Source organism: Kwoniella botswanensis, chromosome 1 (assembly GCF_036426115.1).
Source record: "Kwoniella botswanensis chromosome 1, complete sequence".
NCBI lineage: Eukaryota > Fungi > Basidiomycota > Tremellomycetes > Tremellales > Cryptococcaceae > Kwoniella > Kwoniella botswanensis.
This window is the reverse complement of record NC_088599.1, coordinates 6596600-6612812: the sequence shown is the minus strand read 5'-3', so window position 1 is coordinate 6612812 and position 16213 is coordinate 6596600. Positions and strand designations below refer to the sequence as shown.

The 16213-nt window shown below is 47.7% G+C and overlaps 5 protein-coding genes across 5 annotated transcripts; 3 read left to right on the top strand and 2 right to left on the bottom strand.

The window, feature by feature from the left end:
• Positions 1–66: 66 nt before the first annotated feature.
• Positions 67–2041, bottom strand: L199_002496 (isocitrate dehydrogenase, NAD-dependent; the record flags this gene model as incomplete). Its single annotated transcript, XM_064888240.1, has 13 exons — positions 67–159; positions 244–295; positions 362–465; positions 524–602; positions 660–712; positions 769–871; positions 929–1007; positions 1058–1112; positions 1176–1345; positions 1509–1638; positions 1703–1789; positions 1851–1928; positions 1988–2041. The coding sequence occupies 13 exons, from the start codon at positions 2039–2041 to the stop codon at positions 67–69; spliced, it is 1137 nt and encodes a 378-aa protein (XP_064744312.1).
• Positions 2042–2514: 473 nt separating this feature from the next.
• Positions 2515–4141, top strand: L199_002495 (uncharacterized protein; the record flags this gene model as incomplete). Its single annotated transcript, XM_064888239.1, has 6 exons — positions 2515–2637; positions 2690–2848; positions 2908–3039; positions 3100–3187; positions 3241–4021; positions 4084–4141. The coding sequence occupies 6 exons, from the start codon at positions 2515–2517 to the stop codon at positions 4139–4141; spliced, it is 1341 nt and encodes a 446-aa protein (XP_064744311.1).
• A 444-nt stretch (positions 4142–4585) lies between these two features.
• L199_002494 (uncharacterized protein) lies at positions 4586–5766 on the top strand (the record flags this gene model as incomplete). The annotated part of the gene is made up of 6 exons (XM_064888238.1): positions 4586–4687; positions 4735–5102; positions 5167–5272; positions 5344–5418; positions 5479–5588; positions 5667–5766. 6 exons carry the CDS (start codon positions 4586–4588, stop codon positions 5764–5766), a joined length of 861 nt encoding a protein of 286 aa, XP_064744310.1.
• Positions 5767–8286: 2520 nt separating this feature from the next.
• Positions 8287–11677, top strand: L199_002493 (uncharacterized protein; the record flags this gene model as incomplete). The annotated part of the gene is made up of 3 exons (XM_064888237.1): positions 8287–8393; positions 8445–9988; positions 10047–11677. 3 exons carry the CDS (start codon positions 8287–8289, stop codon positions 11675–11677), a joined length of 3282 nt encoding a protein of 1093 aa, XP_064744309.1.
• A 3526-nt stretch (positions 11678–15203) lies between these two features.
• L199_002492 (uncharacterized protein) lies at positions 15204–16129 on the bottom strand (the record flags this gene model as incomplete). The annotated part of the gene is made up of 4 exons (XM_064888236.1): positions 15204–15319; positions 15394–15464; positions 15547–15689; positions 15776–16129. 4 exons carry the CDS (start codon positions 16127–16129, stop codon positions 15204–15206), a joined length of 684 nt encoding a protein of 227 aa, XP_064744308.1.
• Between the last annotated feature and the right edge of the window lie 84 nt (positions 16130–16213).

Genomic DNA, 16213 nt, shown 5'->3' with positions numbered 1-16213 from the left:
TCTTCGTTTTGATATTTCATCACATCACCCTATATATGAATAAGATATTGTTTTTCCTAGATCTAACTACTTGAGTTTAGCCAAGATAGCATCGGTGTATTCTCGAGTACCGGCTTTACCACCGAGATCTCGGGTGATGGCTTTACCTTCGGCGATGGTCTATTGGAGAGTATAACAATTAGCACAAAGCGTACAGAAATGCTACAGACAGGAACGATCCATGTTGTCAAAACAAGCACTTACAGAAAGAGCAGCCTTCTCGATCTTGTCAGCGAGTTCGAAAAGACCCATGTGTCTGAAGTGAATGTACATAATCAGCTTAGATGGTTCAGCGCGACGCCTTATCGCTTATTCTACTCACCGAAGCATCATCAAGGAGGAGAGAAGAAGGGCAGTTGGGTTAGCGAGTCCTTTACCCTCGATATCGGGCGCGGAACCGTGCACGGCTTCGAAGATGGAGGCGTCCTGTGTGGCATGTCATATCAGCTATTGGCCCGTAAGTATACCTAAAGCGATCACTCACTCTACCAATGTTACCCGATGGAGTAAGACCAAGACCACCAATCAAACCGGCTGACAAATCAGATAAGATATCACCGTAACTATGTACGAGGAAGGATCAGCCTGAATTGCCTTTTTCACGCATGCAGCACACTCACAGGTTAGGCATGACCATAACTCGGTCAGCGAAAGGTGTTGGGTCGGTAGCGATCTACGTCATATCGATCAGTCCGCTGCTTTTCACTAGAAAAGGGGGCCATAACTCACCCTCAAACAGACTCGATCAAGTAAATCTTCGTCGTAAGCGATGTTAGGGTATTCCTTAGCAACGGCTCGACAAGCAGTCAAGAACATTCCGTCGGACATTTTCCTAAAGTGACATAATCAGCTGAAGTGAAGACGGATGTCGCTAGCTGGTTTGACGTACATGATGTTGGCTTTGTGCACGGCAGTAACCTTGTTTCGACCGTTCTCAGAAGCGTAGTGGAAAGCATATCGAGCAACACCTGGAATTGAGGTAAGCTTTGTCTCGCTCCATGACCTGTGAATTACTCACGTTCGGAAGCCTCTCGAGTGATCAGTTTGATACTTTGTACTACACCGTCGACGATCTGAGGTATATCGACATCAGCTGCTTTGTCGGAAAGTAATAAACCGACTATCTGCAAGCTCACCTCATGCTCGATACCTGAGTATTCTCCTTCGGTGTTTTCTCGGATCAATACAGTGTTGACGTTGTCATAAGCGGTCTTGTAACCTTGGATGGAGACACATGGTCGTACGTTGGCGAAGAGGGAGAATGTTCGTCGGAGGGTAAGATTGAGGGATACGTGACCTTTTCCGACTGTACATTTTGTTAGCTAAATTGATTGTACAAAGAAAGAATCGTTTTTGATGTATTTCAGAAGGACAGGTGTCGAGGAAGATGAGCGTGAAGGAATTCGCTGGTGGTGATAACAGCCATTTTCGATTGGAAGGCAAGGTACGAGAAGCCGAATGACACGTACTAGGAGTAGCAAGAGGACCCTTGAGAGCGACAGTGTTCTTCTTGATCGATGTGACAGCGTCTTCGGGAATGACGGTTTTACCATCTTTGAGGATTGGGGTGACATCTACTTCCTCCCACTTGATAGGGGCCTATGACCAGGGAGTGAGTCAGTGCGGTTCACCCTGGAGAACAAGTCATAATGAGATTACTCACCTTGGCAGCAGCAAAGATCTCCTTGACACTTTGAGCAATCTCTGGACCGATACCATCACCAGGAATCAAAGTGACGGTGTAGTTACCCTATACACCCTGTTAGCTCCACCTTTCTGCCTCCGTCAAAGTATCCTCGAGAAACGCTCACATCTGATCCCTTCTTACCAGCGAAAGCCGAGGTGGGTGTCGACGAGCCGAAGGCAGAGTTGTAATGCCTTACGGGTGCCTACGAGTGAATAAGTACCAGGTTCAGCTGTGTCGTCGTTCATGCGAAGGTGGACTTACCTGTAAGGACCGGAGGGAGGACACTACACTTCGAGATGCTGATCGTGAGAACATTGTGGTGATGCTTTTGAGTCGCTATAGGAGATGATGCTGGAGAAGAAACCTTTTAATTGAGGAGTGAAGAGATGCGAGATGGGTGATGGAGGTGCTCCGTTGTGGTGTTGTAGTGAGAGTTGCGGTGGTTTTTCCAGGTCCATCAAACAAAAGTGCAATCAGCATACAGTGTCATCACAGGACCTATTCGGCCGAGTACCGCCGTACTTAGTGGTACGAAGCTTATGTAACGTCTTAACCCCCCCCCCCCCCCTTCTAGCACGTGTCGCAAAGCTAGATTCGCCACATCCAAGCTTGTTGAAAAGTTTTCAGCGGCGACCACCGGTGGTAAGATTTTCCTTCATCAGTTGAATTTTGTAAACTTTGGGAATTTCCGATCCACCCCAAGTTCACTCAACTTGACCTCGTTCTTCTTCTTCTTCCCCTCCATCCTCTTTACATCCCCCTCATCCGTATATAAAAAACCATCTAAAATGGCCAAGGCTGCTAAATCCGCTCCTCCTGCTGTCGCAGCTAAAGACAATGCCGACAAGAAGGCTTTGAAAAAGTCCAAGAAGGACGGTGAGAAGGTAGCTTCCGCTCCTGCTACCGCCAAGGTGAGTGAGCATCCGATCGACCGTAGATTTCTCGCTGACATTCTGCTCGTAGGAGGAGAAGAAGTCCAAGAAGTCAAAGAAGGCCAAGACTCCCACTCCTCCCCCTTCGGAGAGCTCTGAGTCTGAGTCTGAGTCTGAATCTGAGGATGACTCGTCAAGCGATGACTCTTCATCCGATGAGGAGGAAGCTAAGCCCGCTGCCGCTGCTGCTGTGAGTGTATCTTGCCGGTGATCTACCTGTTCCATGCTGATGATGCTGTCGTGTTTTAGAAGGAGGAATCTTCAGACGACTCCTCGTCCGACGGCTCTGACTCTGAATCCGATTCCGACTCTGAGGAAGAGGCCAAACCTGCTGCTAAGGTCGAGGAGAAGAAGGTAGAGGCTAAGGAGGATAGCGATAGCGTGGGTCTCATCATGCCACTGAGCTGAGACAGATGTAGCTGACTCAACCTCAACCAATAGTCCTCCGATGACGGTTCCGACAGCTCAGAGGAATCTAGCTCAGATGAGGAAGAAGAGACCCCTGCTAAGGAGGAACCCAAGACCAACGGTATGTCTCCTCGCCTTAAATGCTCGCGAGCACGTACTTACAACGATTTTCAGGCAAACGAAAGGCCGAAGAGGAAGAGGAGACCGCTGGTCCTGCGCCAGCCAAGAAAGCTCGTGCCGAAGACAACGAAGAGGCATCTACCAATGTATTCGTCGGTCAACTCTCATGGAATGTCGATAACGACTGGCTCAAATCGGAATTCGAGGACTGTGGTGAAGTTGTCTCCGCTCGAGTCGTCTTCGACCGAGATTCTCAACGATCAAGAGGTTTCGGTTACGTCGAATTCGCCGATCTTGAAGCTTCTGCCAAAGCCATCGCTAAGAACGGTCATGAGATCGATGGTCGAGCCGTCAGAGTCAACTACGCCACTCAGCGAAACCCTCAACAAGCCGTTGAGAAGCGAGCTAAAGCTTTCGGAGACCAACAATCTCCTCCCGCCGAAACCCTCTTCATCGGTTCTTTGTCTTTCTCAGTCACTGAAGATCAGATCTACGAAGCTTTCGGTGAACACGGTGATGTCCAAAGTGTACGATTGGTGACGGATCGAGAGACCGGTGCGCCCAAGGGATTCGGTTATGTGCAATTCGGTGATGTCGAGCAAGCTACCGCTGCTCTTAACGCTTTGAACGGTCAAGCTATTGCCGGTCGACCCATCCGAGTTGACTACGCTCCTCCTAAGCGAAATGACGGCGAGAGAGGTGGATTCGGCGGCGGTCGAGGTGTTGGTGGTCGAGGAGGAGGCCGAGGTGGTGGTAGAGGTGGATTTGGTGGTGACAGAGGTGGTAGAGGAGGTGGCAGGGGTGGTGGCCGAGGTCGAGGTGGTCCCCCAAGAGGGTGAGTCGGGCGTTGCTTCTTAGTACGGGTATACATCGACTAACCTGTTTCGTCAATTTCAGTGGTGCCCGAACCGGTGGTATCGTCAAAGCTGAAGGTTCCAAGGTCACTTTCGATTAAGCATTTCCCTTTCCCCCGTTCTTTCTCTCATTAATACATCTCATTGCACTCTGCACTATCAATCAGATACCCCTCCAAAATCAAAAAGCTTGTTCATTATATTTAGGCCATTGAAAATAGTTTTTCTTGTTCTATCTAGTTTTCGGGTTACCAGGTCAATAAGCTTTCTCTAACGTAGAGTAGACGTTTCTTGATACTGTCACTTTGTGTATGCATGACTACTTCAGCTCAGCTTGGTCAAGTCGTCTTTGCGAGCAGGTGCATTCAGCAGCCATAGTAAATTTTTGTTCGTCGGCGATTACCGAATCTGTGTTTTGTTCTGTCGTCATCACAAAGACTTGTTTCGAGATGAGATTTGTAAGAGGACCTGATAGGTACGTTGTGACTCAGTATCATAGCAGTACCACCAGGAAGATGACCAGAGCAGCCCGCACAATACACACAATGAAATCTTTGCGACTGGTAGGTAACGCGAGTAAAGCAAGGGGATCTCGACCCCTACATTCATCTGTGGTAAGGATGGACGACGAATCAATACGTCTCAAGGTGGGTCACATCATCGTTCGTTATGGTGCCTGCTGACATCCATGTAGGACCTATACGCCAAGTTCCAAGATCCCACATCGCATTATCATATCCCTCCAGGAACGAACGGACCGGAACATGAAGAGGATCATTCGTCATCCAGAGATCCAAGATTAATCTCGAGGTTTAAAGCTGGACGGGATCGGGCGCAGAGTAAGCCCAGCTCAGCTAGATTAGGTGTACCCGAGACTAGACCTTCGATACAGTGGTCTTCGCCTTCACCGGACGGCGGGAGAAGTACGCCCCATGATAGACCTTGGTTGGAGGATGGTAGTGAGAGCAAAAAGAAGGCTTTGGAGTATTTCAGGGAACAGGGATATGATACGGCAGGAGTATTGACTTGGCCTGTGGCTTGGGGAGATTGTGATACTTATCGGTGAGCTGGGGCATCTATTAATGAGTTTGTAAATGTGTTTTCAAGCTGATGCGTGATCGAGAAGCCACGTCAACAACGTTAGATTCTTAGAATGGATTCAGTCCGCTCGAATCAGGTATGCTGAAAGTTGGGCAGGGGAGATGCCAGAGGGGTATATACAGAAGATGACGGTGCGTGCGATCTGCCTCTGACCGTTCTACGTGATGTTTCTGACACGTTGCCCTTTCTTCACTCTGCGTAGGCAGGAAAAGGTACAGGATTTATATTGAAAGATGTTTCCCTCAAATACATCGCACCGGTCAATTACCCTGATACTGTGAGTTGTTCTCCCGCCATGCATACAAGTGACGAGCTTATCAACAACGATTTCTACTAGGTGATGGTGACAAATCAGATACATTCAATTAACCCGGACAAGGCATCCTACGGACATAAACACTTGATATGGTCCCTAAGGGATGCAAGAGTGGCTGCGATCGCCGACAGGTAGGGCCTCATCCTCATCAGCTTATGCCCACGTGCCATGATACATTTTGATCGAGCTGAATATCATGTCGGAAATAGCACGATCGTGATGTACGACTACGATAATTTGAAGAAAGGCAAGATGAGTGATGAGTTTAGGGAATTGCTGGAAGGTGTAGTTGATAGCTATGGCAAGTAGTCATCTAGATGACGAGCTGGGTTAAGAATGAAATTGCAGGTTTGATGGGGCTTTGCGCTGTCAGAGAGATAATCGAGAAAACAGTTGCTATCAATCCAAAATTACAAGATGAGAGCATGCTACGTTCCGAGTCTACCATCGTCCTGACATACGGTCTGACTGAGCACTACGCAGTCCGGTCCGATGACATCTTCATAATTCGAGATACTAGTCATTTCGCATTTCTAAACGGTGGCTTCAGTGGCGTCCCACCACTGACATCGATCGAGTACCTGATAACCGTAGTTGCGCAATCTTCTATAAAGTTCTACGCCAACGCGGCTTGGCTTGGTGGTATTGTATACATAACACAAGAACTGGGAATGCACTCGTCAGTGGCTATCGCAGACTTGGTCCTGGGCATCGGGATGCTTAGCATAAAGGCGTGCTGTACACTTCGGGTTCGGTTCCGGGCACGGATCGGATGGGATCGTCATGATGAGGCACCGCACCGAACGCCAAAGTTACCAGTGGGTACTAGTTAGGCTGGATGTATCTGGCTTATCAGCGTGGGCTGAGGCTAGCTTTGGTGTGGGATTAGCGTGCATTTGGTTCTCATGACGTAGGTCAGATCTGGCGACTGTCGATCTCTGTTGGTTGCATTCGCCCATTATTGATCTTGCGTTGGTGGAATGACGTTCTGGGTTGAGAAGGAGTCGTCTCCAGTCGGGTGCACTCTCATCTCAGAGGTACACAAGATGTGACTGGGTGTGTTTGGAAGACCTGTATCCGGGGTCGTTGCTAAGCAGACCTGGACAGGAGGCGCAGCTGCCTTGGTACCAACGCTTCTGATCCACTGGTGAACCCGGTCGCACCTCTCAAAGATCTCCAAGCACTGCTACATCTCCGCCGTTGTTTCAGCCAACAAGCTTATCCAGTGTTGACTTTGAATAGCACCGCTTCGTTCCAGGCGCAGAAAGCCATGGGTAATGACTAATAAAAGACCGAGGTTTGATCGACAGAACGAGATATTCCGATTCACTACGAGCGCCCTGATTGTGATTATGCTTCTACTGCATGTGCAGGTACCATGGAGTCGTATGGGTACCGATGGGAAGCGAAATAGTATACACATTCATACCAGGCTCGATGTCGCGGGAACATCAAAGCCACCACCACCTTCGTCATGCCCAACCAGCCTTCTTCTATGTAGGCCTCTTTAGTATCGCTTCGCACGATACGGTAGTATGAAATGGATCGCTCGAGGCAGATGGCTGCGTTCCAGGTATTTCTCTGTTTGAGCTCGTTTGTATCGGTAGATCACCTGGACGCAAAGAGAGGAAGTTTAATAGGGTTATTCCGAATCATGTCTGATCGCCGTTGAATCGATTTTGCGAGTCACACCGAGTACTTCCCAATGTGGAGATCTGAATGAGATCCGGTGCGCACAGACCAATGAATGGCAGTCACCATAGACTCCAAGTGTTTCGGTTGGCTTTTGGGGTTAGCAGCGAGAATACAGTAACTGATCGACATGACATAGGTGAAAATTTTACCTTCCTCATTGAGAATCGGAGTAACCTCCTTGTCGATCTTTGTCTCACATGCCGTGAATTCCGGCGCAGTTGATTGATCGACATGAGCCGATGGTTGCCTGTGCATGTCAAGAAATAAATGCGTTGTTAGCCACTCGTAGCTGAGGCTCAATTCAGGAACCGGCCAAAAAAAACCACCACCGAAAAGCTTTCTCCACCGCCGGTTTTGGTAATTGAGTTGTCTTTGCATAACGTTATTCCGGTCGATCATGCTTCTGCGGTTCAAGCTATGTGATCCGGAATAACGTAACGCTTTCCGTTCTTGTCACGGCCATCCGATCGACCCTGGGTTTTTAGGGGAACTTCGAGAAGGACACGTCCCTGAGTTGGAATAAAGTTTGGCTCAATGACAGGGGTTCCTCAACGCCGATTTACCATACGCGATGGATGTAAACATAATATGTTGGTACTAGAGATGCCTCCTTCGTCATTCCGAGATGCCCAGGGCGATGCGTGGCTTAGCAAGTGCATTGTTGTACGCTGGAGATGATCAAGGTGTCTCGGAACTGACTCAGATCGTTAGAAGTTTAAGAGAGACAAGACAACTCTTACACTTAATTGGAGTAGATGAACGCCGGACGCCTCGTTATCCTTCCCTTTTTTTTAGGATAGCAAGTACGTGAGGTTCCGAATTGTCCACCGAGGCATTTTGATTTCTAGATATAAATATAGCTAGACCAACTTCCCACCCTTCTTCCTTCTTCTTCTTCTCAACGATTGATATTTTAACTTTCACCGACCGGATCGGTACTTACACGTATAAACACTTGATACTGTTAACTTCGACACATATCCTATCGACAGATCTCTTCATTGTAGATTCTGTTCTGTTCGACTACCTAAAACACACATTCTTTCAACAAACCACCCACATTCTTTAACAACGACCCGATACTACAACCTATATAATATCAATCAATTAATCACAACGCATATATAAGCAAAGATGTTCACTCAATTATTCGCGCTCTTGCCTCTTTTGGCCGCTCTTCCTGCTGCCAACGCATACTTTATTCTTGCACACCCAGTGCTCGAGACCACCCGACTTGATCCGTAAGTAAGCATACTCATAATCGAGGGCGACTCCGCTGACCTTCCTCGCAGCATTGTCAGCCCCGGTGCAATCGGGTCTCACGTTCATTCGATCGTCGGTGGTAACAACTTTGACAGAGAGATGACTTACGAGTCTACGCAACAGTCAACCTGTACCACTGCCACTGTTTCCGTTGACAAGTCGAACTACTGGATCCCCCAGTTGTACTACTACAACCCATCGGGCGAGAACTACCAAGCTGTCCCGGTTTCTTACGTCAACACTTACTACCTTCCTCGATACAGTCCTGGAGAAACCACGGTCAGAGCTTTCCCCGACGGTCTCCGAATGATCTCTGGAGACCAAAACAGACGAACGTTCGACAACGATGCCGACTCGAAAGCCATTTCCTACGTGTGTCTTGACTACTACAATGACCACTCTGGTGATGCCGCTTGGGCCCAGAGAAATAGTTTCTTCGAACACAACTGTCCTCAAGGTATGCGAGCTCAGGTCTTCTTCCCATCCTGTTGGGACGGTGTCAACTTGGACTCTGATGATCACAAATCACACATGGCCTGGCCCAGTGGAGGTGTCGACGGTGGTTCATGTCCTTCGACCCACCCCGTCCGACTTGTATCGCTCTTCTACGAGTTCATCTACAACGTTCAAAACTTCCCTTACAACAACGGTACCGACCCCACTTGGGTTTGGGCCAACGGTGATACCACCGGTTACGGTCTTCACGCCGATTTCTTGAACGGTTGGCCATCTTACAACAACGGTACCAATGTTTTGCAACAAGCTCTGAACAACTGTAACGATGACAACGGTGTTGGCGGTGAACTCGACAACTGTGCTCCTTTCGTCCCTTACCTCGACTCGGCTTCTGCCAGTGCCTGTTCTCCATTGAACGATCAAGTTGACGAAGATGTTGGTTTCGGACATTACATCGACAAGATCCCAGGAGACAACCCCATCTGGATCGGTAACAGCACCGAGAAGCCATCCTACGGTAACTACTCTGACGACGGAATCGGATACACCGACTTCAAATCCGTCATTCCTACCGGCTACACCGATGTCGGATGTATCGCCGAAGGTACGACTGGTCGAGCTTTGGCCGCTGCTTCGTTCGCCAACGATAACATGACTCGAAGTGTCTGTGTGTCATGGTGTCAAGACCGAGGATACCCCTTGGCCGGTATTGAATATGGTAGAGAATGTTACTGTGACTTCGCCATGAGAAACGGTGCTTCCAACACTACCCTCCTCGCTTCGAGCAAATGTGGAAAGACCTGTGCCAACAACACCAACGAGAACTGTGGTGGTTCATCGACTCTCGAATTGTTCAACAACCCTTCTTTGTACCCTGTTTCCAAACTACCTACTGGCTGGTCCAGTAACGGTTGTTATACTGAAGGATCAGGTTCAAGAGCTTTGACTGGATACTCGTTCTCCACCAGCTCAATGACCCAGGAGACGTGTATGACCACTTGTCAAGCTAAAGGTTTCGCCATTGCCGGTATCGAGTACTCATCGGAATGTTACTGTGGTAACTCCTTCGCCACTGGTTCGGTTCCTGCGACTGACAACTGCAACATGGTTTGCTCTGGTAAGTGGGATCGTATATGCCTGTGACAAGAGCTCTACTGACAAGAACACGTCATTAGGTAACTCGCTCCAAACCTGTGGTGGACCCAGCAGACTTACCACCTTCAAGTACTCCAACGCCACTGTTTCCGCTTCGGCTTCGGCTTCAGCCTCTGCTTCCGCTTCCGCCTCCGCCTCCGCCTCCGCCAAGGTCTCATCCTCGTCAAGCGCTGTCGTAAGCTCTAGCACGAGCAAGGCTGTGAGCACTACTTTCTCTTCATCTTCTGTCTCGAGGGGTAGTAGCTCATCTGCTCGTGCTTCTTCTTCGTCTTCCATCCGATCGTCATCGACCTCGTCCGTTGCGAAAATCACATCGTCTTCGTCCACTGTCAAATCTGCGTCGTCATCGTCGTCTGTGGCTAAATCGTCGTCATCGTCTGCGGCTAAATCATCATCATCATCATCTGCTGCCAAACCATCATCATCATCTGCCAAACCATCATCATCGTCGTCGTCCGTTGCTAAAACAACGTCATCTTCTTCTTCATTGGCCAAATCATCATCATCATCATCATCATCATCATCATCTACCGCTAAATCAACCTCTTCAACCTCTTCCAAACCATCATCATCATCTGCCACATCCAAACCATCTTCCTCTTCGTCTTCCACCAAACCTACTTCCTCCTCATCATCCTCCAAACCCATCACATCGACTGCTGCCCCCGCACCCGCTGTCAAAATCGCTTCCACCCAAAAGGCTTCATCATCTGTTGCCGCTTCCTCCACTTCCTCCGTTGCTGCTTCCTCTTCGAGCTCCGCTGCCAAGTCCTCGACCTCATCAGTCGCTGCTTCTTCATCAGTCGCTGCTTCTTCATCCGCCGCTGCTTCTTCATCCGCCGCTGCTTCTTCATCATCAGCCGCCGCCTCAAGCTCCGCCGCCAAGTCATCGACTTCTTCCGTCGCCGCTTCTAGCACTTCTTCTGTCGTTGCATCTTCATCAGCTGCCGCTTCAAGCTCAGCTGCCAAGTCATCGACTTCTTCCGCTGCTGCTTCTTCTTCATCAGCCGCTGCCTCAAGCTCCGCTGCCAAGTCTTCGACTTCATCAGCTGTTGCTTCTTCTTCTTCATCAGCTGTTGCTTCTTCTTCTTCATCAGCTGTTGCTTCTTCTTCTTCATCAGCTGCTGCTTCAAGCTCAAGCTCCGCCGCCAAGTCGTCGACTTCCTCTGCCGCCGCCGCATCCTCCTCCACCTCCGTAGCCAAATCCTCCACCTCGTCGTTGGTCCCTTCATCCACATCATCGGCCACTCCTTCCGCCTCAGCCTCCGCTGGAGCTTACATGGCCTACGTTGGATGTTTCCACGACACCTCCGGTGGAAGACACTTGAACGGTTCTACTTCAGCCGGTTCCAACATGAACAACGAAGTTTGTACTTCATACTGTCAATCTAAAGGATACGCTTACGCCGGTACCGAATACGCTCAAGAATGTTACTGTGGAAACTACCTCAACTTGACCCTCGCGGCCAACGAAGCTAAATGTAACACCAACTGTAGAGCTACCAACCCTACTACTGGTGCCAAAGAGATCTGTGGTGGTGGTATGATCTTGTCGGTTTACACCACCGGTCAGAACGCCAACGCTAAACCTTATGGTACCAAGCCTGCCAATCCGGTCAAGAGGTTGACTTCGGCTAAGTTCAGATTGTAGGTGGTGCATCGTGGGGAGGGTTCTGTTTCTGATTATGCTTCTTGCGTTTTGATAATAAACTATAATGGACTTTTCGAATAAATGCAACATGTGCACGTTGCTTGTGGTTCACGCATCTCTTCGGTTGAGGAGGAACAAACGGGGGACGAGTTTGCGTCGTGTGTGATTACCTAAACATTCGTTCTTGTCTATTCTTCTTGCTGTATGGGACCCACCGAGCAAAGTGTGGCAGGGGACAGCGCAAAAGCTCATTGGCGTTTCGACGTTGTTCCGTTGGTTCGCTGTGTATCCGTCTATGTGTCGCGGTTCACTTGATTGCTGTGATCGGTTGGATCGACTTACTATCTCTTCAGTACTCCTCTCCTGTGTTCAATGCCTCTTCTCTTTGGTAGCCCTTTTTCTCTTTTCATATAGAGCCAGAGGGGGAGAGAGAGTAAAAACGAGTGTGAAAACGAGAGTGGCAGTACAGTATACTATGCAAGGTGAGTGATATCGTTCATCGTCGTTTCGTTTTGTTCGGTCTCGCTCTTATATGTTCTAAGCTTCTTGCTGTCGTAGAGTCCAAATTCTGCCGGTGGCTTCTTCCCGCTCTCTTGCTTACATATCGAACACTTCTACCCCTTTTCTCTCTTTTTCTTAGCCTACAGAACATCGAGGGAGAGGAGAGGAGCGTATACAGAGAAAAAGTGATACCCCAGCGAGTATACATTGGGTTCGCTGTGGTTGTCTCCATTCCGTTGCACACCTACTGTCTCGCCTGTCTTTGGTTCCTACTCTCTCCTTCTTCTCTTGTATAGAGTATAGAGCAAAACAGAGTAAAATGTGAAGAGAGAACAGAGAGACTGTAGAGAAGAGAGTAGAGAGATAGCGAGGGTAGGGATAGAGAACTACATAGATAGAATAGAGTAGATGGAATAGAATCCCCTTAGTATCTCCTCAGTGCTCAAGCCTTTCTTCTCTTTTCGGTAATCCTTCTTCTCGTTTCATTTATAGCATATCGAGAGAGCCAGAGGAGGGAGAGAGAGAGACGGTATGCAGAGAAAAGTGGTACTGTGCAGACGTGACGTAGCATGATACTCTGCATCGGGTCTGCTGCCGTTGTCTCCATTCTGTTCGATGCTTCCCATCTTCGCTTCCTTCTGTCTCCTTCTTCTCTTCTATATAGAATATAGAGCGAGCAGAGAAAAGTGCGAATGGACCACAGAGCAACTGTAGAAAAGAGAGTAGATAGGTAGAGACAGAGGACAGTATAAAAAGAACATAGCTAGAATAGAGTAGATAGAAGTAGAATAGAATAGAGTAACGAGAAGGGTGTCCGGTCGAACCCTGTAGACCTGTGGTGTGGCGGTAAGTCGTGTGGTTTCGGAATCGCCTGTCACTGACGTAGGCAAGATCGATTCCCCGCTTGTCTCATAGGGATGGTGTACGGTAGGTTTTGAGTTGCCAATCTACACTGGCGGGAACATCATTGTCATTCGCTATGTGTCCCCTCGTGTTTGCTCCTGCGCATTTCTCCTGCTGGATACTCTTACTCCTTCGACTCTTGTCCGTACTGTAGTTTCATCAAGGCCGAAGACACAACGGGGACAGTCGACAGACGTGCAACGCTTTCAGGGGGTATCGATGAGCGTGACTGTGGCTGTGTTCGGTCGCATCCACACCCCGTCTCGTCTCTCCGTTGCCTACCGTTCTCTCGACTCGCTTACGTACTGTACCTCCGTTGCGTTGTCCGTCCACTGTATCGTGCTCCTTTCCTCTTGTCTTTATAGATAGATATATACATATATAGATATATACTGAAAAAGCGAGCAGATAACAAGAACGTGAAAGAGTGTAGAGTATAGAGTGTAGCGAGAGGAACCAAACTTAGTCAGACACAGGCCATATGGTATAGTATATATAGTTCAGTGTATCAGGTATCTACATACATACCTTTGCAAGGTATCGAATATAGCGTATGAATCGTATAGATCTAGTATAGATACAGTATACAGCACAGAGATATAGGATTTATAGGATATATAGGTATAGGTATAGGTATAGGATATCTAGAGAGAGGGGGGGTACCTCCCTCTATTCTATTCTATTCTATTCTCTATTCTATTCTCTATTCTATTCTCTATTCTATTCTATTCTATTTTATTCTATTCTATTCTATTCTATTCTATTTTATTCTATTCTATTCTATTCTCTATTCTATTCTATTCTATCTACTGTATATATATATTATATACTGTATATATCATCTGGTACGTATGATATCTACTATTTGTCATCTACTATATGCTATTCACCATCTACTGTATATAGATTCCATATTGTAGGATAGTATACTCATATATCTTCGATTTATTTACGATCTAAAGTCTGATATTCTGTGTTCCATTCTACCCTATGGTAGAATCCTGCTACACTGTATATTGTCACTCTGACAGTACCTTGGCTACTACTGCTGTATGTACTGTTTAGGTACCTCTTTTCGCTACGCTAAAACTTGGTGACACTTTCTTCTGCGCTGGCTCCTCTATCACTTTTTTTTGCGTTGACTCGATATTAGAAAAAGAGAAGAGTGAGGACGTTAGTTGAAAGAGAACGAGAGAGACAAAGGAGTAGCGAAAGGGAGATAGTATCGGAGACGGAGAATACGATATAGCCACCAAGTGTACCACGAAGGGTGATATGAGCGACAGCATATGCCATGTACCAGGTTCACGCCCTGTTACTGTTACTGTCTCTGTCGCTTCCTTTTCCCCCAGTGTCAGATTGATGCATAAAGAACGAGGCAAAGGATGTAGCGACACCGAGAGGGCAGCGCAAAGGGAGTGACATACCATTGACGTAGAGAGCGAAGTATCATACTGATCAGGAGATATACGGCACTTATGAAGGAATGCAACTCAACAAAGTATTCGGAAAAAGCAGCAACAGCACCGCGATATAGGTGAACACACTCTTCCCTGTCTGACCACCCGCGTGCTTCTGCTGACAGTCGCAAAGAGTTCGAGTTCAGGTTGTATCGAGGAAGTAGTTCAGATAAATGACATATACAGCTTTAGGCTTTAAAACGAACCCTTGATAAATATAAACAAAGGTGCCCGCGTTCTCGATAATTCATATATAAGAGTTTTATAATTGACTCACCGAATGCACTCCTTATGACGTTGCTATCACACTCGACAATGAGCAGAACAGTTGACAGATCAACAGGAGGAAGTTGACTTTGTGCTTCCATCGGTGAAACGAGCTGCAAGTCTCGAAGTCGGTTCGTCGTTTTTTTTTTTTTTCGGTGTATCATAGTAGCCATTGGATCAGTATATGTAGTCAGTTGGGAAATGTCGATCAGCCCATGGCATACCAGAGATATTAAGCGATACATCCCAAGCGAATACAACATATTATAGTGATTCTATTTTGTCCACCTCGTCTCTTCGTGCCCCTCACACCAAAGGCAGTTATGAGAATGAACGTGAAGATAAGGTTGGATGGCTGATAAGGTTGGATGGCTGTTTTGATAAAGACAAGTACATCACGCCGCCTCCCAGCTCACTCCACATCCGCACGCACCACCCTGCTTGGCCTGAGGGTTATCCTGTATACGGAACGAAGAGCCGATCAACTCGGTTGCGAAATGTATTGTTGCGCCTGGATCATATAAATGCAATCAGTACGAGCTGGCCTCGTCGGACGCCAGCAAAAGGAAAGGAAGGATAGCTCACCTTTGAGCAAACCAAAGGAGACGAGATCTACTACCACTGGTATACTGTGTACGCCTTCAGGTTGCAGGACACTAAAAGACCAAATGGCAATATATGATTTAGCCTCTGACATCAACCCTTATGTATAGACGAGGTGTAAGCACTATCACTCACTAGTCATCCACACCTCTCTCTTCTGTCAACGCCATCGTATACTGATACCCATGACATCCACCACTTTCTACTCCCACCCTCAAGGCTAATTTATCCTGTTCTATCAATTCGGGAGGTTCTCGAGATGTTATATTGACAAGTTGCTACAATCGTTTTTGTAACAATTCGATCAGCTGTGATTCTTCATCGTGAAGATAAGATGAATGGAGCAGCTGAGATATGTACATACCTGTAAAGCATCCGGAGTTATATTGAGATACGCTTCCTCCGCAGGTAACAGCTGTACATCATCGTCCAAATACCCTTCTTCCTTTATCTCCTCAAGCGATGGCGGGATCACCTTGATACTCGGTCGAGAAGGTATAGGATGGACATCAGCAGAAGGTGATGGAGTGGCTACTGCTGCTGCTGATGCGTACCTTCTGGAAGGTAGGTGGCGGGGTTGAGATCGAGACGATGGAGGATGAGGTAACACAGTTAATATTGCCCTCACGATGGGACGAGGTGAACGTGATGAAGAGGCGAACGTTGCGCGGGAGATCGGTAAGAGGCGAGAAGAGGTTGACACGATTTTGGTAGCCATGGCTGATACTGTGAATTACGTCAATTGTCCTTGTCAATGAAACTGACAAGATATATGATAGAGATGCCAATTCGAATGCGAATG